General features: G+C 41.5%; 2 protein-coding genes across 4 annotated transcripts in view; both read left to right on the plus strand.

Moving 5' to 3' along the window:
* Positions 1 to 145: 145 nt before the first annotated feature.
* On the plus strand, positions 146 to 15208 carry RAB2B (RAB2B, member RAS oncogene family). The gene is made up of 8 exons (XM_046007742.1): positions 146 to 300; positions 527 to 598; positions 3991 to 4058; positions 8403 to 8485; positions 8703 to 8795; positions 11835 to 11946; positions 12532 to 12600; positions 13576 to 15208. The coding sequence occupies exons 1-8, from the start codon at positions 255 to 257 to the stop codon at positions 13681 to 13683; spliced, it is 651 nt and encodes a 216-aa protein (XP_045863698.1). The 5' UTR covers positions 146 to 254; the 3' UTR covers positions 13684 to 15208.
* Positions 15209 to 18426: 3218 nt separating this feature from the next.
* Positions 18427 to 23197, plus strand: part of CHD8 (chromodomain helicase DNA binding protein 8) — a 63643-nt gene continuing 58872 nt past the window's right edge. For 2 of the 3 annotated variants that reach the window (XM_046008156.1, XM_046008158.1), the window contains exon 1: positions 18435 to 18508. The gene's annotated coding sequence lies outside the window, so the exon portion shown is untranslated. Of the gene's footprint in view, positions 18509 to 23197 lie in introns of all 3 variants that reach the window. The other variant, XM_046008160.1, reaches the window with a different exon arrangement.

Consider the following 23197-nt stretch of genomic DNA (forward strand, 5'->3'; position numbering starts at 1 on the left):
GAGGACGGAAAGGGTAGCTACCGCCCCCTGGAGCTTGGTGGGATAATGGCAAATAGAAGTGTTGGAAGCGTCCCTGGAGGTGCTGTCCGGGTATTACATACAGTGGCTCCGACGGAGAGAGGATTTCAGGGTAGAGCAATAGAGACGTGATCTGGGCTAGAGGGGCCAGAGGTCGGTCGATTGCGCGGCTAGAGAGGCCGGAGGTAAGTGGCTGTAGAAGTCGGGCGGACCCGGAATCCAGAGGAAACGGGACCATGACTTATGCTTATCTCTTCAAGTACATCATCATCGGGGACACAGGTAAGCTGCGGGCGACAACCCTCACGGCTGGGGCGGGGATCCGAAGTTCACAAATCGGGGCGTGGGGCGGGGCTCATTTAGTGGGCTGAGCGATTAAATGAAGAGCGGGCGGGGGCGGGGTGGCCGGGGGCGGGGCTCGGGGCTCCCCTTCCCCAGCCCCGGACGCCCGGACTCGAGATTGTTCTTGGGCCGCGTGACTCCTAGAACGTGCGTCTTCCTTTTTTAGGTGTGGGGAAGTCATGTCTCCTCCTGCAGTTTACAGACAAGCGGTTCCAGCCTGTACACGACCTCACAATAGGTAGGTCCACCTACCTGTCCCAGAAGAGATAACGAAACCTGACTAGCTGCAGTGGGAAGTTAGCTGGCTTTTCGAAGTGAAAAGTTACCTTTTCCTATTTTTAAGCTAGTCGAAAGTTATGGTAAATAAAGAGTGACTAACAAAATGCTGATAAATGGGGAGTAAATCATTGAAAGGTAACTTCAGAGATGGGCTTGAGATATGGGTTCATTGCCGTGGGGTTTTTACCCCCTAAATATAATCTGTATGTTTATGGAAAATTCCACGAAAGCTTAACCGTTTATTAAAAAACTCACCTTGTTTTGTGATAAGTTAGTGCACACGTCACTTATGTTTTTCAAAGTGATCACCAACACGCAGATATTTTTGTGTGTTGGAGAGGAAGTAGTAAATTTGAAGAGCCCTCCCAGACTTGAGTTAGAAGGTTGAGGAAACAAATGACTTTTAAAGAAGAGAGTATAGTAGAATTCCAAAATCACACTGGTGATAATGGAAGGCATAAACACTTGCTGCACATTTGTGTTAAGGCAGGGCCTCCTGGGACTTTAGCAACCCCTTCCCCATAATCTCCATAATCCAAGTCCAGATGAGTAATGTATATGGAACTAGCCTTCTTGCCATGCAAATGCAGTTTCTGAGTAGAATCCCTAACTCCGGGGCGCCTGGGTGGCTCAGCGAGCTAAAGCCTGTCTTCTGCTCAGGTCATGATCTCATGGTCCTGGGATCGAGCCCCGCATCCATGCTCTCTGCTCAGCAGGGAGCCTGCTTCCCCCTCTCTCTCTGCCTGCTTTCTGCCTACTTGTGATCTCTTTCTGTCAAATAAATAAAATCTAAAAAAGTAAAATAAAATCCCTAACTCCTATTCTTAACCATATTACTACTTCCAGATCCCATCTTATTGAAATCTGAAGCTACTTCTGCTCCTGTACACCTTTTTCAAAGCCAAATAACTAATGGGGTTAGGAAAGGATTTAAAGGATAACATCTACAGGAAAATATCTTTGTAAGTTAATATGAAGTGAGCACAGTGTAAAAGGTGATAATGATACATAGCGCTTAACCAGGCAAACGTTGTGCCTGTCCTTAAGTAGCTTATAGTCTGCCAATATAGGAGGTGGGGCTGGAACAGATACTGATAACTAAATTCCTATGGTAAAAGGGGAGGAGAGGCTGCTACCTCTATCTGCAAAGGCTGAAAATTGAATGAATAGGAGTTAGCCTGGCACAGGGGTTGTAGAGATGGAAGGGTGGTCAGGGCAAGGAGAGAATAATGTTTGCAAATGCTCAGGAATGTCCAATCAGACTACCTTTGGAAAAGAAAGTGATTTAATATGGCTGGAGCATGAAATTTCAAGTGGAGAGTGACAGAAAATAAAGGTAGAGAATAAATTAGAGACCAAGTTATAAAAACAGTTAAAGGTAATAAGCAAATGACAAAATTTAAAAAAAAAATTTATTCATTTGATAGAGCGAGCAAGTGAGAGAGCACAAGCAGGGGTAACAGCAGAGGGAGAGGGAAAAGCAGACTCTCTGCTGAGCAGGGAGCCTGATGTGGGGCTCATCCCATGTCCCTGGGATCATGACCTGAGGTGAAAGCAGATGCTTAACCCACTGAGCCACCTGGGCACCTACAAATGACAAATTTTAAAGTGAAGGAATGAAGTGATCAAGTTTTTGCCAGAGTCCTGTGTAGATTCTGTTTCTTTCTGAATTCAGTCTTTTTTTTTTTTTTTTAAAGATTTTATTTATTTGACAGATCACAAATAGGCAGAGAGGCTGGCAGAGAGAGAAGGGGAAGCAGGCTCCACACTGAGCAGAGAGCCCGATGCGGGGCTTGATCTCAGGACCCTGAGATCATGACCTGAGCGGAAGGCAGAGGCTTAACTCACTGAGCCACCCAGGTGCCCCTGAATTCAGTCTTATATACCAAGATAAGACAGTTGGATAGAAAACACATGCAAAATATAAGGATCTCTGAGTGCATAACTGGGGGAAATTGGATAGAAGACAAGTTCTGTTTTTTTAATTCGCTATTGAAATTCCATTTCTGTTGTCCAGAAAGGAAAAAAAAAATCTAATGATTTTTTTCACTAGTTGTCACTGTTCTTGATGAAGCAGTCTAGAGTAGTAAGAAACATTTTTTATGTCTTACTAACTGCAGCATCTGAGAGAGAGAGTCCAGATAATATTGTGTGTGGAGCCACTGAATAGGCACCTTTAGCAGAAGCTAAGTTAGTGTTCTTTCTTACTTGGAAATCAGAATTCCTCTAGTAAAAGTACTATATAAAAATAGAACGTAGGACAAATTGTCTGACTTATGATCAAGTATTTTCAAAATTTTTAAAAGATTTTGTTTATTTGTTTGACAGCAAGATCACAAGTAGGCAGAGAGGCAGGCAGAAAGAGAGGGGGAAGCAGGCTCCCCGCCGACCATAGAGCTGGACATGGGGCTCAATCCCAGGACCCTGAGACCATCACCCGAGCTGAAGGCAGAGGCTTAACCCATGGAGCCACCCAGGCACCCCAGTTATTTTCAATTTGAGCAACCTTCAATTTTAAGTTTTGTCTTAACATTACTTGAAAGAAGATGAATGCCAGGTAGACTAAAACGTTTATTCAGACTGTCAGTTTCCATAATCCTATGAGGAAGGCTATTTTCTGATGAACTGTGGGAATTAGTAGAGATCTGAAATGTATCATTCTTGAGAACATATTTCTTAGGTAGGCTCTTTTCTCAAACAAAAAATTATGGAATTGCAAAAAAGGAAATACTGGACTAGGGAGTGACTTTGAAAAAATTTTAGGAAATACTTCAAGATTTTTAGATTTTAAAAAAAAAGTCACAAAATTATACATCAGTTGCCTAATGAAATTTAAGTATTAACATTACTAAAAATTTATTCACCTTTTCTACTTCTTTTTTTTTTTTAAAATATTTTATTTATTTATTTGACAGAGAGAGAGGTCACAAGTAGGCAGAGAGGCAGGCAGAAAGAGAGGGAGAAACAGGCTCCCTACTGAGCAGGGAGCCCGATGCGGGGCTCGATCCCAGGACCCCGAGATCATGACCCAAGCGGAAGGCAGAGGCCTAAACCACTGAGCCACCCAGGCGCCCCACACCTTTTCTACTTCTTAATTAGTTTCATCTCCATATCTCCTTTTGGGTTACATTCCTGAGGTCATTATCACCTAGATTTTAATTTTTAATTCTAGAAGGAAAATGAAGGTTTAAGAAACACAAAATTAGTTGTGGCAAATAGCAGTAATGGGCTTAGTGGTACTGAGTGCAGACAGAGAAGCAATCAGTTGGCATATTGGGGGAAAAACATGAACCTTTCAACACGGGTGATGTTCATGAGAATCACATCCTTTGTTTTGCTCTTCACTGACAGGTGTGGAGTTTGGGGCCCGTATGGTCAACATTGATGGAAAACAAATCAAACTGCAAATCTGGGATACGGTAAGAGAGAACAGAATTACTTAGTCCCTGACCAAGATCCAAACAGAACAGTAAAGGCTGATGCAGGGGCAAGGGGCTATGAGGGTGGGGCTGATGGTAGACATGAGAATAGGGAAAGAGTTTTTACTTTCATCTCTTACAGTTAAAATTCTGAATGTTGTATCTTTGTATTTCTATTTTAAATTATCCAAGTAGTGTATGAGTTTGTCCTAGTAAAATAAAAGCAAACGATGTAAGTTATAGAGTAAAATTTGAATGTTTCCTTTTATACACATAAACCTCTTCCTTCCATTTCTGGTTTCTGCCTATCCAGTGTGAATGTTTCAGTGGTTATACTTCTAGACTTTTTCTTTGTGTCCAGATACATACACATGTACAAATGTATGGTAGTGATTTTGTTCTTAATGGTGTTACTTGTATAGAATCATAGCTGAGTAGACCTAGCTATGTGAATTAGTTTTTTTACTTAATAATTTCTATGTTTTGGATACTTCCATGTAGATTCATATATCTCTATCTCATTCCTTTTTTTTAAAAAAAGATTTTATTTATTTATTTGATAGAGATGACAAGCAGGCAGAGAGAGAGGGGGTAAGCAGGCTCCCTGCTGAGCAGAGAGCCCGATATGGGGCTCGATCCCAGGACCCTGGGATCATGACCTGAGCCGAAGGCAGAGGCTTTAACCCCCTGAGCCACCCAGGCACCCTCTATCTCATTCCTTTTAACCACTATATAGTCTCATTAAAAAGTCTGTAACATCATTTATTTAACGATCCTCCCAATGATTGAAATCAGGTTTCCAGTTTTTACTTTTGCAAATTTTCATCGAATATCCTTGATTACCATATCTTTATGCAAATGTTTGAGAATTTCTATGGAATGCCTGCCCAGAAATGCAAATTTTGGGTCAAAGTTTATGCATATTTTTAAAATTTGACAAATGTGGTGCTTCCAAAATTTAGCTTGACTTCGTATAATTTTGTTTTATCCACATAAATTGCTTTTACATATATTATCTCATTTATGGTACTGTAAGTGTATTTTAACAGTTTATTCTCTAGCTTACTTTACTGTAAAAATACAATATTTAACAGAAATAATATACAAAACGTGTTGATCAATATGATACGTTATGGGTAAGGCTTCTGATCAACAGTAGGTTATTAGTAGTAGTTAAGATTTGGAGGTGTCAAAGTTATATGAGGGAGTTACATGACTGCATGGTGGCCAGAGTCCCTAACTCCCCTCTTGTTGCAGAGTCAACTGTAAGTTAACTTGCAGTTGTAAGTTAACTTGTTAACTTGTAAGTAAGTTGCTCTAAGCCCTTTTTGCAGAGTCTTTTTCTGGTGGCCTCCATGGTTGTTACTGTTTCTGGGTGTGCTGATTTATCAGGTGCTTTTAACTAGAATCATATTCTCTTGTACATTATTTGGTTGTATTTGCAAGTATTTTTTTAAAAAATATTTTATTTATTTGACAGAGAGAAATCACAAGTAGGCAGAGAGGCAGGCAGAGAGAGAGGAGGAAGCAGGCTCCCCGCGGAGCAGAGAGCCCGATGTGGGGCTCGATCCCAGGACTCTGGGATCATGACCTGAGCTGAAGGAGAGGCTTTAACCTACTGAGCCACCCAGGCGCCCCATATTTGCCAGTATTTTAGTAACCTTTTGCCCTTGTGAACAGACTTAACATCTCTAATAGTGGAAGCACTAGCCATATACCTCTGAATATTCCACACTTACTCTTTTTTTTTTTTTTTTTAAAGACTTCATTTATTTATTTGACAGAGAGCACAAGCAGGGGAAGTAGCAGGGGGAGGTGGAGAAGCAGGCTCCCTGATCAGCAGTGAGCCCGATGTGGGGCTCCATCCCAGGACCCCGAGATCACGACTTGAGCCAAAAGCAGCCAGCCACCCAACTGACTGACCCACCCGGGCACTCCACAAACTTTTTTTTTTTTTTTAAGATTTTATTATTTGACACAGAGAGGGAACACAAGCAGGAGGAGTGGGAGAGGGAGAAGCAGGCTTTCCACCAAGCAGGGAGCCTGATGCGGGGCTCAATCCCAGGACCCTGGGATCATGACCTGAGCCAAAGGCAGACGCTTAATGACTGAGCCACTCAGGCGCCCCTGTATTTGAAATTTTTAAGAAATTCCTGTCTATAATGTATTGTGTTTTTTGTCTGCCATTCTCTAGGTAAGCCTGATCATTTTCCCCTTTTCAGTCCTGATCTACTCCTTGTTTACCCACATTAGTTTCCCATTTTGTTGACCCCATTCTCTCACATACTCCCAAAGTCATCCTATGTGAAAATATTTGGGGATTATCATGAAAGATTTTTATTTTTATTTTCTTAAAGATTCCTTTTTTTTTTTTTTTTTTGACAGAGATCACAAGTAGGCAGAGAGGCAGGCAGAGAGAGATAGTGGGGAAGCAGGCTCCCTGCTGAGCAGAGAGCCCGATGCGGGGGGTCAATCCCAGGACACTGGGATCATGACCTGAGCCGAAGGCAGAGACTTTAACCCACTGAGCCACCCAGGAGCCCCATGAAGGGAATTTTTAAAAAGAATTTAGGATTTAGAGAACTGTATTACCTTTTTTTTTCTTTTTAGTAGGCTCCATGCCCAATGTGGGGCTTGAACTCACAACCCTGAGGTCAAAAGTTGCTTGTTCCACCAAGCCAACCAGATGCCCCTAGAGAACCATATTTTGTTTTTATCTCTTTTCATTCTGTACATATAATTGCCCAAATAACCTATGCTAAATGAGGAGGCGTTATACTCTAGTTAATATAAAATACGGGTCAATCCCAAACTCACTTGTGTTTTACTTCAAGAATGCATTTTGAAAAAAAAAAAATGCATTTTGGTTTTTAGGAAATGAGCCTTTCTGACTCATAGGAATAAATACTTCAAACGACAGTTGACCCTTAAACAGTGTGGGGGTAAGTGACATAAATAGTCAGAAATCTGCATATGACTTTTGACTCCCCCAAAACTTAACTACTTTTTAAATAAATTTTATTTAATTATTTTAAGTAATCTCTACATCCAGCATGGGGCTTGGGCTTGAACTCATGACCCTGAGATCAGGGGTCACATGCCATTCTGACTAAGCTAGCCAGGCATCCCCAAAAACTTAACTCCTAATAACCTACTGTTCACCAGAAGGGCTACCCATAACATAAAAAAATCGATTAACATATACTGTATTATAATAATCTAAGCTAAGAAAGAAAGAATCTAAGCTAAGAAAATGTCGTTAAGAAAACCATAAGGGAGGGATGCTTAGGTGACTCAGTGGGTTAAACATCTGCCTTTGGCTCAGGTCATGATCCCAGGGTCCTGGGATTGAGCCTTGCATTGGGCTCTCTCCCTCTCCCTCTGCCTGCACTCCTCCTGCTTGTGTGCGTTCTCTCTCTGTCAAATAAATGAAAAAAATCTTAAAAAACAAAACAAAACAAAAACCCTTAAGGGAGAGTTGTGCCTGGGTAGCTCAGTTAGTTAAGCATCTGACTCTTGATTTCAGCTCAAGTATTGATGTCAGGGTTGTGAGTTCAAACCCTACATTGGGGCTTAAAAAATTTTTTTTAAATTAAAAAAGAAAACCATGAGGGAGTAAATGCATTTACAGTGCTGTGCTATAAAAAATCCGTGTAAATGAACCAGAGCTGTTCAAACCCATGTTGTATGAGGTTTAATTGTATATATCTTGAAACCATAATACAATTCTTCCACTTGGGAGAAGCAGGCTTCCTGCTGAGCAGGGAGCCCGATGTGGGGCTTAATCCCAGGACCTTGGGATCATGACCTAAGCTGAAGGCAGACACTTAACAACTGAGCCACCCAGGCGCCCCTGAATATTGTTTTTTTTTTTTTAAGGAAAACTCTGTCTTGGACCATGGGCTTCTTTCCCTATTCCTTGTTCGTACTTGCTGTGACAAGATCCCTTGGTAGTCCCACCTTTAGTGGTGGAACACTAAGTGTAAGTTAGCGTATACCCAATTTAAGTGCTTTGTATCTGACTGCTTTTCTACATTGACCCATTGGAATGGACCCAATTCCCATTAGACAGGGAATTAGCATTCTAAGATAGTTTCCTTTTTTACAGATAAAAGAATATAAATAGGTTAATGTGATGTGTTCAGCATCATGTGGGGATTGAACTGCTCTTGAGTTTCTAGTCTTATTTCCAGTTGTTCTCTCCTAGGGGATATTGGGAAATGTATGAGAATGTCCTTGTCATAAAGTTAAGTCCTTTGTGTTAGAGTGGCATGTGATCAAGTCCTTTCTCTGCAAATAACCTGGTTTTGTTGGAATTTTTTTGTTGCCATGTTGGTGGGAAAGGCTGGGCAAGAATCCTTCCGCTCTATCACCCGTTCCTACTACAGGGGAGCAGCTGGAGCACTGCTAGTGTATGACATCACCAGGTGAGTCAGATCAGGTGGGCAGGAGGGAGCCTTTTTCCCATGTTCTCAAAATCTTTTTCTTTCCTGTGTTCTGGTTCTGGTAAGAATACTAAAGTGGAAAGGCTTCTCTAATATTTTCTTTTACACATGTAGCTTTCCCCCTTTCCCCATGTGTTTGGAATTCCTTTGGCATTTTGAAATGGACCTCTGATCCACTTTTTAAACTTTCCTGCTGTAGGCGTGAAACCTTCAACCACCTAACCTCCTGGTTAGAGGATGCCCGGCAACACTCCAGCTCCAATATGGTTATCATGCTGATTGGGAATAAGAGGTAAAATTTTATTTGTAGAAATAATAAGGACCAGAAGTCATGTAAGTGCTCTGTAGACGTTAAACTGCTTGGTCCCTAAACTTTTTTAGTTTATGGTGCTCTTTATTTTAAAAAAATAAAAAAATAATTGTGGTAAAATATGCATAAGGTAGACTTTACCATTTTAACCATTTTTTTTAAGTTTTTACTTATTTAGAGAAAATGCATGCACGAGGAGAGAGAGAGACAGAGAGTGCACAAGCAAGGGGAGCAGCAGGCAGAGGGAGAAGAACAAGCAGACTCCTCACTGAGCAGGGAGCCCACGTGGGGCTCAATCCCAGGATTCTGAGATGATGAGGGTCAAAGTCAGACTCTTTTTTTTTTTTTTTTTTTTTTAAGATTTTATTAATTTGACAGGGAGATAGCTAGAGAGGGAACACAAGCAGTGGGAGTGGTAGTGGGAGAGGGAGAGAAGCAGGCTTCCCGCCGAGCAGGGAGTCTGATATGGGGCTTGATCCCAGAACCCTAGGATCATGACCTGAGCTGAAATCAAGAGTCGAAAGCTTAACTGACTGAACCACCCAGGCACCCCAATTTTGTACTTGCTTTTTATCATAGCAACTGCCAAAAATTCAGTTCCACAAACATATGCAAATATTGAACAGGATCTGTTTTGATCTGACAGTGATCTTGCAAACAGTCTTAAGCTTATAATTCATGTGGTGATTTAATGTTGAGTGTTAACTGTGTTTCCCTCAAAAATTTATCCTGTGGCAAAAAAAAAAAGAAAGTATCCTGTGACACTCTTGTGGGTTTGTAGTGTCTGAAGTGTACCATTTGAGAGAGCTGCAGCCACAGACTTATTATACTTATTTATTTGAACTGTATTCTAAATGTCTATTTGCCAGATCCTGAGAGTACAAGGTGAGAAAAGAAGAGTCATGTCCCTGATTCTATGGAGCTTATAGTTTATTGGCGACATAAATATTAAATATAAAGGGATTTATGTCTAATTACAAATTGTGATAAATACAGTGAAGGAAAGAAAGGTGCTATAAAAGAGTAACAGGGTGCTATTTTTAATTTTTTAATTTTTAAAAAAACTTTATTTTTCAGTGTTCCAGAATTCATTGTTGATGCACCACACCCCAGTGCTCCATGCAATATGTGCCCTCCTCAATACCCACCACCAGGCTCACCCAACCCCCCCCTCCAAAACCTTCAGTTTGTTTCTGAGAGTCCACAGTCTCTCTTGGTTTGTCTCCCCGTCCGATTCCCCCAATTCACTTCTCCTCTCTATCTCCCCATGTCCTCCATGTTATTCCTTATGCTCCACAAGTAAGTGAAACCAGGGTACTATTTTTAATTAAGCTGGAATCTGAAGGATAGGTAAGAGTTCAGTGGGCATGGTTTGAAAAAAGAGAAAAGTATCAGATAGGTTGAACAAACTGAAAACGTTGAACTGGGAAGAACCTTGGCAAGGTCATGGTATTGAAAGAAATCAGTATGTTGGGCTGAATCAAGGGGGTATGGTACCAGATGTGGTTGGGAAGGTAAGCAGGGGCCAGAACTCAGCACTTTCAGGCCTTACGTATTTTATTCTAAATACAGAAGGAAGCTTTTAAGAGTTTTAAGCAGAGACGTGGCTTGATTAGATTTTAAAAGATCACTCTGGAGGGGAGCAGGGGTTGAAGGGTGATGTTCATTTCAGTAGTCTAAATGTGAATGATGGCATGAACTCGGGTGATGACACCAGAGAGAGGGAAAATGATGACACGTGTTAAGGCGCATTTTGGAAGTTCCTTGCTTTGGGATGAATTGGGTATTTGGAATGAAGAAGGAAAAGGTGTTGAAATAATGACATCCTGGATTTAACTTCTGTCCTGAATGGAGATGTGGAAGCCTGGGCAGAAGCAGTTAGGGGAAAAGATCAAGTTCTATTTTGTTGGGGGCCTTTTACACATCAGACTGGAAATGAAGAACAAATAGACGAGATCTGGAGCTTAGAGGAGCAGCTGGTCTAGGTGTAGACATTTAGATGGGTAGTTCTTCCCTGGTCTTCACACAGCTGGTGAATGATAAATAGACATTTTATAGATTAGCTCTTCTTCTGTGGGCTTACTACTTTTTTTTTTTTTTGTAAGATTTTATTTATTTGACAGAGAGAGAGAGAGGGAACACAAGCAGGGGGAGTGGGAAAGGGAGAAGCAGGCTTCCCGCTGAGCAGGGAGTCTGATGTGGGGCTTGATCCCAGGACCCTGGGATCACGACCTGAGCCATAGACCGTTAACAACTGAGCCCCCAGGCGCCCCACAGTGGGCTTACTTTTGGATTTCTTTTCATGGTTGGAAGACTGGAAATCTCTGAAATGCAAACTTCCAGTTAGAAAAATGGAAATCAGACAGTCCATCCTTACCTTATCTGCAGCCTTTTATCCTGTCTGTCGTATTTGTTTCTCAGTCTGTGGCTATATCTTTTTTCCCCTCATATCACCCAACTTTATACATTTTTGTCTTGAGTCTTTTATTTCCCTGATGGCAAGCTGTTATTATATATATCATTAATGAGACTAGTGAGAATTAAGACAGCTGTGTTCTTACTCCTGGCATTCTCTGTACTTATGGGTTGATTCCAGTAAAAGAGGAAGACACTGCTATGGGATAGGGCATCTCACTTTTGGGGATGGGGCTTTCTCCTTTCTAACAACTGGAATTTCCCTTTCATCTTCTTTCCTTGGCTCTCACTGGATCTCATTCCAAAAAGAAACATGGAACACAGTAAGCCTTGAGTAACTGTGGGGTTTGCCTAACTTTTTATAAACCTTTTTTTCTATAAGAGAATACGGTATTATCCTCAACCATGCAGCACCTGTCCTGAAGTTAAAGAACAATTTTCCAAGAAGCTACAGAAATCAGTAACCCTGTATAAGAGAATGTCATGTAGGATCTACATTCTTTATGTATTATTAATTGGTGGTTGAAACAGCCATGGGATTCTTTTAGAGTAAGAGTTTCTTCTTTCACTTGGATCTCTTTTTAGTTGTCTTCCCATCTCTTACAGTGACTTAGAGTCCCGTAGGGATGTGAAGAGAGAAGAAGGAGAGGCCTTTGCTCGGGAGCATGGACTTATCTTCATGGAAACTTCAGCCAAAACAGCCTGCAATGTTGAAGAGGTACTACTTGGGAAAGAGTAGGGAAAGCTTTTGAGCGATGACACCATATCTTTATTCTTTTTATTCAGAATTTTCTTCTATAAGACCATAGATAAGGAAAGGATATCTTGTGGTCCTATTGACTATATGTCTCCCTTTGAGGGAATTGTCTTTTTTTGTGTGTGCCTTGATGCCTACAGTGGAGTTTCACTTTTGCCTTGTGTAACATTAATTGGTAAGTGTGGATTAGACACCACTGTTATTTGTAAATATTTTAGTTGGAGGGTCTCATGGGTTCTACTGTAGTCATTCTGAAGCCTGCTATTGACTATGTCTTTAGTAATTATTTGAGAACAGAGCATGTTTGTTTTATTTGGAGAAGGTGCCAATCTAGGGAACAATTTGGGTCAGTATCAAAATACCATATAGTCCCTGTTTTCTTTTTGAAAGAGCGGCTTGGGGGTGGGGGTTTCTGTATTTTTATTCTGGTCTCAATGGTTCCTAATTCATACCTTAGAAATCCAAGTGGGAATAATATTTGTATTTCCTTTTTCTAATTTCTCTATCTAAACTTGAGCCTAATAATGTGATTTATGTCTCTTTCAGGCCTTCATTAACACAGCCAAAGAAATATATAGGAAGATCCAGCAGGGTTTATTTGATGTCCACAATGAGGTGAGAAAGGGTCGGGGGGGGGGGCTGCCAGTTAACTATGTTTTGTGTTAAAGAGGACAAGAAATTCTCTATAATGTAAGCATTTCCTTTCTAACATCATGCCATTTGAAGCTATGCCAATTCATACTTGATTTTTTTTTATGTAGGGACACAAATCTGTCATCATTTTCTGTTTTTTTTTTTTCCTCAAGTCTGGGGCCCAGAATGCTTGAAGAGATGATTACTTGGTAATGTAAAATGTTTATACAATATGGGAAGTTTTCTTTGCAACCTCAGTTTTTACTATCCCAGTGTTTAAGGGTGATATAATTCCTAACTGCTCAATTGGGCCATTTCTATAAAGCAGATTCTATATAAAAACAACAACAAAAATTTTTTTTAACTTAATCACAGAGACATTTATTGTTAGGGCAAATCTTACATTCAAATGGGTTTTAACAAAACGAAAAAGAATTATATGCTGATATCTACTCTTTCACTCCTCCTGCTCTTACCTAATCTCATCCTGATTCTGCACATAGCTGTGAAACCTAAATACAGCTATCACCTTAAAAATGGGAACAAGATAGGTGCCTAGTGGCTCAGTCCCTTAAGCATCTGACTCTTGATTTCGGCTCAGGTCAGGATCTCAGGGTTGTGAGATCAAGCCTTACGTTGGGCTCTGCACTGGGCTTGGAGACGGCTTAAAGATTCTTTCTCCCTTTCCCTCTGCCCCTTCCCCTCCTCCCTCTCTTAAAAAAAAAAGAAATGGGCACAAGAGTCACTTGTAGTCATCCATAATACTTATATTTGAACTGGTTATCTCATCTTTATTGTTGAAGATTATTGTTCCACAACAGTTTGGTTAGGGCACATGGTTACCTGCCAAAGCCATATCTGCTTCTAGAAAATGTAATTTCTGATTTCTCTTTTTATTCCTTTTATCCCAGTTACTTTAGCACTGAGGTGGGAACTCTTGCCTTTTTTCTTTTACAGGCAAATGGCATCAAGATTGGTCCTCAGCAGTGTATTTCAACATCAGTAGGAACCAGCGCCTCCCAGCGGAGCTCTAGTGAAATAGGGTCCAACTCTGGCTGCTGCTGAATATCTAGGCTGGACTCTTTTTTTCCTTCCTGGAACAGCTTCAGATCAATAGGCTTAAAGAAAGAGGTCTTACTTGCTTTGGCTGAGAAAAGCCTCTTTTCACGGTGTGATGTTTTGCCTTTCCACTTAAAGACCAGGGAAGAAGTTGGGCCCTTACTGACTTGTCCTCCTTCAGGGACGTGAGCATTCCCTATAGATTAGGGCTCTTCTCATCCTCCTATTTTAATTTCTAAAATGTTAGGATCAAAGTTGATTGTCATGGTAGCTCAAAAATAAATTATTTTATAAGCATAAACAATTGGCTCCCTACCAGGAATTAGTAACAAGGGTCTAGGACATTCTGCTTGAGCACTTGATTTTACTGTGTTCTGGCTGGCTGGCGTTTGGATGGTGGACCCTGTATCTGGGAATTTCATTGATTGTTTTCACTTGCCACTTTGTAAGAGTTCTTACAGAAGGCAGTTCCTTCTACTTGAACTGCTCAAGGATGCTGAATAATTTTCTACCATCCCATTGCTAGTTTCTCTGTCTCAGAGTAACTATAAAACTTTTGAGAGCAGTGGAGTTGTTCCTGGACCTGGGGCTACTTATCACTACCTAAAGAAAACCTCTTTCCCTGTTTGTTTTAGGGACCAGACCTAACACTGCAGTGTCTTTCACCAAATTAACCCCTTACTGTTTCACCACACTTCTCAGCAAGATCTGTTTAGACTTTCTACTCTAATCAAGCTAATCTGCTTACTGGACATAACATGTTTATTTCCACTTTTAGGCCTTCGCATATGCCCTATTCTCTGCTAACATTATACTCAGTCCCCAGATTTTTCCTTCAGAAAGCTGCCTTTGACCTAGGGACTTCTAAATAATTATTGACCCAGCACCCCTTAAGCTTTCATATGTTGTTTATTCATATGTATATTTATTTATATTTATGTTACTTTGTAAATTTGTTTTGTGTGTGGAATCTTTCTCCCATCTAGGCTGTAAGCTCCTTGGGAGCAGGAACCGTGTTATCCCTTTAATTTTGTAAACCGCTTCCTCCACTATTCCTTTACAGTGCCTAGTGCTACTTACTGTGTGATCATTGGACTTGACCGACATATTTAAAGACTTGGAACAGGTTTATTGTAGACTGCAGAGGAAACAAAAGGCTTGAGTCCTCTCTTTATAACTCTCTCAGCCTTTTTCATCTGCTTACCCTAGATTCCATACTGCCCTTACCCATTGTCCTTCTCTCCCTTCCCTGGCTCTTTGCCTCCATTCCGTGCAGCATACAGTAAGGCTGTCAGCTTCCAAGCAGTCAAATAAGTGGTACCTCTCCAGCCATTTTTCTTTTCAAGGGCATATACTAAAATGCTAAGCAAATTTGCCTTGCTTCACTCATCAGGCAGCCTTCTGGGTCAGGTTTTGTATCTTCTGCCTTGATGTCCCTTTCTCTTCCACAGCATTGAGGTCTAATGAATTTTTCTAATTTTTTTGTTGATGAATCGTTTCATTATTAAATATATATGCATGTATCCAACCAGCTCATATTTCATGTGAGTTTTCTGATTTTATCCCAAACCTATGTAGATACTCTCCTTCTAAGAAATTGTATCAGAGGTATTGGAAGAAGCCACCTTGAGATACACTCATTTTTTAAGTTTTTATTTAAACTGCAGTTAACATACAGTTTAGTTTCAGGTGTACAGTATAGCTATTCAACACTTATACATCACCTGGTGCTCATAAGTGCAGATACATCCATTTGCACTCCTGTAATAGTAGTAATAGTAACACTACACCATAGGAAGTTGGGAGAACCTTTGGGTAGTGCTTTGATTATGCTTTTTTAAAAAATCCTACATTATTCCAAAAAGGATTTGAGGCTGTTGACTTGGTTTAGCCTGCTCCCCTCATGCCTGGGACAAAACTATAATTTTGTAGTTTCTGTACAGAAACTTCCAAGCCCCAGGGATTCTGTCATCGGTAACTGGAGGGGTACCTGGCTCGCTCAGTCAGTAGAGCATGGATTTGGTGTTGGGATTGTGAGTTTGATCTCCATGTTGGGTGTAGAGATTACTAAAAAAATTAAACTTGGGGCGCCTGGGTGGCTCAGTGGGTTAAAGCCTCTGCCTTCGGCTCAGGTCATGATCCCAGGATCCTGGGATCGAGCCCGGCATTGGGCTCTCTGCTCAGCAGGGAGCCTGCTTCCCTTCCTCTCTCTCTGCCTGCCTCTCTGCCTACTTGTGATCTCTGTCTGTCAAATAAATAAAAAAATTAAAAAAAAATTAAACTTAAATGCAAAGCACTCATAACCTTCTGTACTTCGGTATTTCACCAATGTAAGGAAAGCATGAGAAAACTTCTTGGGCAAATTCATGACCTGTACTGATAATTGCTGATACTCAGAGTGAAATGGTCATGAAAAATTATAGGAAGTAGAGTCCCACCTCCATGTGAAGAATGGTAGTTATGAAGTAAAAAGGGCATTGTTTGACTTTTAAAGGCCAGCACCAGGGTCACCTTTCTGGCTCAGTTGATGGAGGAAGCGACTCTTGATCTTGGGGTCCTAAGTTCAAGCCCCACTCTGGTAGTAGAGCCTTCTTGAAAAGCAGGGGTGGGCAGGACCACTGGAAATCTTTCTTAAACAGTCTAAATCCTACTACTTATAAATCATTGCAGATAGTAGAAATTAGTAGAGCAGGCCACAGTCTTTCCCTTTTCCATAAATGCTTGCAACTTGTTCCTTTGATAGGTTTATTTTGTACCAAATAAGCAAAAAACCTACTGGTTTTCATTTCATAAATGTAATTAATAGACAAACACCAAAGTCACAGCTGGTAAATTGTTTTGGTAAATTCTAATACTGACCTCAGATTGATAATGATGATAGCAGTAGCCAAGGGGAAATTTGGCCAATGGATTTTGCTCAGTACATAGGGAAATGTATTTGGCCAAGTCTTAACTATTCGTGTGATAAAGTATTGATTCCTATGATTCCTTACCGTCTCTGAGTTCCTGTTATGTGTGACTATGCAAATATGTTATTCCTTGAGAAATACCTTTTTGTTTTTTTAAGATTTTATTATTTATTTGACACAGAGATCACAAGTAGGCAGTGAGAGAGGGGGAAGCAGGCTCCCTGCTGAGCAGAGAGCCCCATGCTGGGTTTTGATCCCAGGACCCTGAGATCATGATCAATGGCAGAGGCTTAACCCACTGAGCCTCCTAGGCGCCGGGAGAAATACCTTTAATGATCTGAAAGGACTCCCTTCACTCACAAGTTCAAAAAGCAAAGCCTTCCTGTAGCAAGTTGTAATCGCAGTAGAAGTTTATACTAGGAAATATAGGGAAGTGTCATTGAGCACAAGAGAATTTCATTTACAATAATTTTTTTAAAATATTTATTTGACAGACAAAGATCACAAGTAGACAGAGAGGTAGGCAGAGAGAGGGTAGGGGAAACGGGATCCCCGATGAGCAGGGAGCCTGACCTAGGGCTCGATACCAGCACTCTGAGATCATGACCTGAGCCGAAGGCAGAGGCCTTAACCCACTGAGCCACTCAGGGGCCCCTCTACAATAATTTTTATTTTTAAGATTTTATTTATGTATTTGACAGCACAAGCAGGGGAGCGGTAGACACAGGGAGAGGGAGAAGCAGGCTCCTCTGGGGACAGGGAGCCTGACATGGGGTTGGATTCCAGGGATCCCAGGACCCTGGGATCATGACCTGAGTGGAAGGCAGACCTTAGCCGACAGAGCCACCCAGGCGTCCCCTACCTACAATAAAATTATTTCCTTTCTAGTGTAACTGCTATTACCAGGAGATTATTCTCTTGCAGCCTGTTTCTAAGGCTGTCCCCTGATGACCCTCTTCACTTATAATCTCTCATCAAAGTCTTCCATCATGTGCTGTATCAGTACTCACACATTTGAGCCTGTTGGTTAATTTGGGGTCTTTAAAAAATAGTCTTCCCCAAATCCTGTTCATTTATGTGAGACTCTCAGGCCCCTGTACTGTCAGACCCAACACTGGAAAACTTACAACTGAAGCATTAGGATTAGAAGCATCTAGAATAGATATATAACCTACGTTGGTCTTATGCTGATATTCTGAGTGGTGAGGTGTCTATAAAGGAATATCCTAGGACCGTGAAAACCCACTCTCATTCCAAAAAAATGGATTTTTCTTGCTGCTTTGATTTATAGGATCTCTTCACTCATATGGGGAGGGTGGTTGTTGCCTGTAACCACATTAAGCCCTATTCCTGACCATCGTGATTGGGGACATTCTGATTACATAACATATGTTGGGGCTGGATCTAAGTAGTTCGACAGAACTCGGAAAACGGCTTCAAACTCCTTAAATACTCCTTCCTCTTTCCCGTCCCCAAGGCACCGGCCGGATCCAAGATGGCGTCCCTAAACAGGTAACTAAAGTTTTCGTTTAGAGCGCCCCCACCGGCGGGGGTTAAAAAAAAAAAAAAAAGATGTGGAGAGGCCTAAACGCCTGTGAACTGAGCAGTGGAAGGCAAGCTGCCGCCAGATTTTATTTTCAATCAGGCATATCTGTGGTTGCCTACGTACCCTTCTCAGCCTTTTAGGACCTCCCACTCTCTAGAGACTTCCTGGATGGCCCTCACACTACCTTGCTGGAAGAGGCCGGGCGTTAGCCCTGCCATTGGTGGGTTGCGGGGTAGGTGGGCGGAGCCGAGAGAGAATGGACTACCAGCAAGCTAGATTGAGGCGAGGGCTGGCCATGCTCCGCCGGAAGGCGCCTTGTTCTCCGAGAGGGTGAGTTGAAACGCTGGCTGGAAAGGAAGCACCAGGACTTGTTCAGGTAGGCTTCCCCTTCACGCCTGCTCATCACTGTCGGTCCAAGAGTCTTTGCAAAACTAAAGCTCTTAGAACTGGTTTCAGTAATTCATCCTCCTCCTCGTTCCCCCGCTCCTTACCCGTCCCTCAGTTGTGAGGGATCAGGTGCTGGGTGATGCTCTGGACTGAACCATTATCTTTTGTGAAAGGCCGGGGGAGAGGGCGGCTGCTGGGCCACGGGGCCTGAGTTGGGCCAAGTCGAGAAGGGGGCTGCCCCGCCGCTGTGGGGTTTTTAGGGCTTGTCATTGCATTACTGGGCGTGGTGTAGATTTGAGGCAGCTCCTTGTTCTCCTTGCCCCTTCAACGGAGAGAAAACTCCCCGGCTCCTTATGGTTACTCCATACTTTGGTCTCAGAAGTGGGAGGTTAGGGTTTTTTTCTTTTTTCCTTGTTTTCTTTTCTTCGTATTTTAATAATAAAGGTGGGTAGGAAATGTTGGGGTGAGCGTGTGCACATTGTTATACGTTATTAGGTGTAATTTTTGTGGGTCTTTGCGAGGGAGGATCGGGCTTTTGAAGAGTGTTTAGAGATGGTGGGACAAGAGGAGCTTCAGCTTTGCATTTCCATTGACAGGTCTGCAGAGCTTACTGGTCTTCCGTTGCATTATGTAAACTCTTCACTAGCTGGAGACCCCTCCCCCTGCCTTAGAGCGAATGCAATTTCTTTATTTACCTGTCTCTAGTGTCGCAGGAAATTTTCCAGCCACTGCAGCAGTGTGCAAGTGCAGCAGCTTCTGCCCTGAAGGGGCAGCCCTGAAGTGATTAAGGGGTTCAAAGAAGTGTATAGTGGAGGTGTATAGGCGAATAGGTGTTTAGCGGACCAATCTTTTTTCAGTGACTGAGCATATTGAGCTAGGAGTCGGAGACTTAAGGACTCGATGTCTTGTCCTAATGGAGTTGTCCCAGTTTCAAGCCATAGGAGCTGCGTTATCAGTGTCTACTGCATCCTACTCTCCCACCAGCATCCACAAATTATTTACTCATCGTGTTGTTCTGAGCCTGTCAGTTCAGTCAGGGATTCTCTGACTGGGTTATCCTGAGAGTCGGCTGAGGCCGGGGTGTGGGACAGTTCAGGTGCTAGACGGTGAGTTTGGGATTTGAATATGGCCCTCTGTTAGTTAATTAGATAGTGTCTTCTGCTTAGGAATTTCTTTTGTAGTGCTCACCAGACTTTAGAACAAATTGTGGTATTTTGGACTTAACCCACCTCTTAAAAGAGAGTTATAAAGAAAACATTTTCTATTTAAGAAGACCTGGGTTGCAAGAGTGGCATGCCAGTGGGTCTGCAAGGCATGATGAAGGACATTGGCCAAAGAGAGGGTAGGTGTGTGTGAAGAGACAGGACTGGCAAAAGGTCTAAAGCTACAGGAGCAAAGGAGTAATGGATTGGGATCAGGGAGTTGATGGAGCAGTGTATGGGTACTTGCACAGTTCACGCCTTCCCCGTGTTTGATATATCATGTACACCTCGCCTTTTCATTTATCAGTTCTCAAATTGACAAAATCCACTTATTTAGACATGGGTAGAAAATGATAGAAATAGATAGAAATCTATTGAACTGGTGTGAATCACCAGGAAAGACAAATCTTGTATTTTCTGGGACAGCCTTCTCTGCAGCACCACCAGGTGATGGAGTGGAAGAATCTTGGCATTGTGGTCACCACCACTGCAGAGTTTTAGTTATAAGAGGAAAAAAATATGACATTTATATGGAGGGTCTGATAGGTAAGATAGAGTTTCTCATAGGTAAGGTAGGATAGTAAGGGGGAGTCAGTCTTTAAAAGAAACCATTGTACCCATTTCCTTTGAAAAGGATGAGGTTTTTTTTTTTTTAAGCTAAACTACCACGTAAGATTAATTTGTGGATGCCAACAACTGTACTTGCTTACTGAAAGAGTGAGATTTGATATTGTCATCTGTGGAAGGACTGTAACATTTTTAGAGCATTGAGATGAATGTTAATGCTTTGAAGATACTGTTTGTCCACTGCCCTCCGAGAGTTGTCTTCTGAGCCTACATTGAGCCTTACGTCTGGGGGATAAACAAGAAAAGTATTTTCTGGCTCCTCATCCTTACCCCTAAAAGTTACTCCACTTCTGGAGTTGCATTTGGGCAAGTCCCTGATCTGCAGGTCTTTGCATGACCTACCTTGCACTACTGTGACCAACCTAGTTTTACTGTTTTACCATTAGCAGTCGATTCATTGATACAGTGTCATTTCATATTGTATTTGGTTTAACTTTTTATGTCTCTTCTTTGATTAATTTTTTGTTCTTTTTCTCACAAAGTTGGTGGTCTTCCTTTCAAACTTGTTACAATTTTGTTCACTTTGCTTTTTGTTTTGATTTGTTTTGTTTTGATATTGTGCCTTTTTTGCTTCTGTCTTGTTGAGGCCTTTTAAAGAGAAGCAAAGAGACCCTACTTTTCAAGATGGGTTCTTTTGGTATCTGGTACTCAAGTGACAGTGTATTTTTATATAACAAAGCTGTTGTACAACTGTTTACTATTGTCTAAAGGTTTATTTGATCATTTATTACATTCTAAGTTTTATCCTGGATAACCTTTCCCCACCTTAACCTTTGTTTTGTTTTGTGTGTACAGGTGTATCAAGTTGTAATTGTGCTCTTTTTTGTGTTTTCTCACTCTTTCATATTGCCTGTAAGATTTTCATTGTAAGGGCGCCAGGGTGGCTCAGTCATTAAGCATCTGTTCCTTCCGCTCAGGTCATGATCCCAGAGTCCTGGGATCGAGCCCCCCATCAGGCTCCCTGCTTGCCGGGAAGCCTGCTTCTCCCTCGCCCTCTACCCGACTCCCCCTGCTTCTGTTCCCTCTCTAGCTGTGTCTCTCTGTGTCAAATAAATAAATAAAATCTTTAAAAAAAAAAAGATTTTCATTATATTTCTGTTGCAAAGTAAGCCTTCCTCTTTATAGTTAACTGGATGTTTTCAATTGAAACTACAACGTGTGTTAGTCTCTGAGATTTCTCATGAAACTGTTCTGTAGGTAACATTTCTTTTGCCCTCTCTATTATTCATTACTTTCTATCGTTCACTATGCTCTTGGTTGTTTAATGTCACATGAAGGAAAATGGTCAACTTTAAAATATCTTTTTTTTTAGACTGATAATTCTATGCCTTTTATTTAGTGTTTTGTTTTTTTTTAAGATTTTATTTATTTATTTGACAGAGACACAGCCAGAGAGGGAACACAGGTGAGTGGGAGAGGGAGAAGCAGACTTCCCGCTGAGCAGGGAGCCAATGTGAGGCTCATCCCAGGACCCTGGGATCATGATCATGACCTAAGCCAAAGGCCCCTGTTCAGTTTTTGGTTTTTTTTTTAAGATTTTATTTATTTATTTGACAGACAGAGATCACAGGTAGTCAGAGAGGCAGGAAGGGAAGCAGGCTCCCCGCGGAGCAGAGAGCCCAATGCGGGGCTGATCCCAGGACCCTGGGATCATGACCTGAGCTGAATGAAGGCAGAGGCTCTAACCCACTGAGCCACCCAGGCGCCCCCTGTTCAGTTTTTTTTAAGACTAATTTGAAAACATCTTAATTCTTGTCTTCAGATTGCAGTAGGAGCTTTTAAAAATAAAGCAGTTGGGGCGCCTGGGTGGCTCAGTGGGTTAAAGCCTCTGCTTTCGGCTCAGGTCATGATCCCAGGGTCCTTGGATTGAGCCCCGCATCGGGCTCTCTGCTCCGCGGGGAGCCTGCTTCCTCCTCTCTCTCTCTGCCTGCCTCTCTGCCTAGTTGTGATTTCTCTCTGTCAAATAAATAAAATATTAAAAAAAAAATAAAGCAGTTAATTTCTACCTACCAATGTATGTTACGGTATAATAAAAAAAAAATCCAGCAGACATCAACAGAAAATAGACTGGCATTGATAATTGCTTTCCATTTGTCTTCAGCAGGAATGGGTATATTGAAATATATTCCAAGCAGTAGAGTGGCATAGGGAATCTAGGCAATGTTCTGACCTCTTCAAATGCAGACTATTCAAGTATAATCTCATTAGTTTGTTTGATAAGAGTTTCCAGAACAGACTCACTCATAATCTAAGTACCAAAAAAAAACCCCACAAAAATTTTAAAAATTACTTATTGTTATGCATAATTATTAGGAAAAGATTGGTTTTATCATTGAAGAATGAAACATTCCTGGGGCTCCTGGGTGGATCAGTTGGTTAAGCATCTGACTCTTGGTTTCTGCTCAGGTCATGATTATGGGTCAGGGGATTAAGCCCCAAGTCAGGCTCCACTCTCAGAGGGAATTTGCTTGAGGTTTCTCTTCTTCTATACCTTCCCCCACATGCGCGCTCTCTCTCTGAAATAAATAAATAAGTCTTCAAAAAAAAAAAAATGAAACATCCCTGACTTATCCCCTCTGTACATTTCCGGAGAAATTTATTGTGTATGGTTTCATTTCATTTGATATTTTCAGTGTTCATTTCATTTTAAAAAGGTAATTAAACGACGTACTACTGAAATTACTGGGTAATAATGGGACTGTGCTTTTTTTCTCTCCTGTATGTCAGCTACTTATATGTAATAGTTACAATCTTTTTGGTAATGTCCCAATATTCTAGTAATTTGTAATTCTGTAATAACACCTTTTTGTTTTGAGAGTCTGTAATTCTCCTAAACCTATGTCAGTATC

The sequence above is a fragment of the Meles meles genome, chromosome 6, assembly GCF_922984935.1.
Source record: "Meles meles chromosome 6, mMelMel3.1 paternal haplotype, whole genome shotgun sequence".
Lineage (NCBI taxonomy): Eukaryota > Metazoa > Chordata > Mammalia > Carnivora > Mustelidae > Meles > Meles meles.

Excerpts from the sequence above, each read along its gene's own strand:
- RAB2B (XM_046007742.1), top strand. The coding sequence starts at position 255 with ATGACTTATGCTTATCTCTTCAAGTACATCATCATCGGGGACACAG. Across the intron at positions 4,059-8,402 it reads AACTGCAAATCTGGGATACG|GCTGGGCAAGAATCCTTCCG; the intron begins GTAAGAGAGAAC and ends TTGGTGGGAAAG. Across the intron at positions 12,601-13,575 it reads TATTTGATGTCCACAATGAG|GCAAATGGCATCAAGATTGG; the intron begins GTGAGAAAGGGT and ends TTTCTTTTACAG.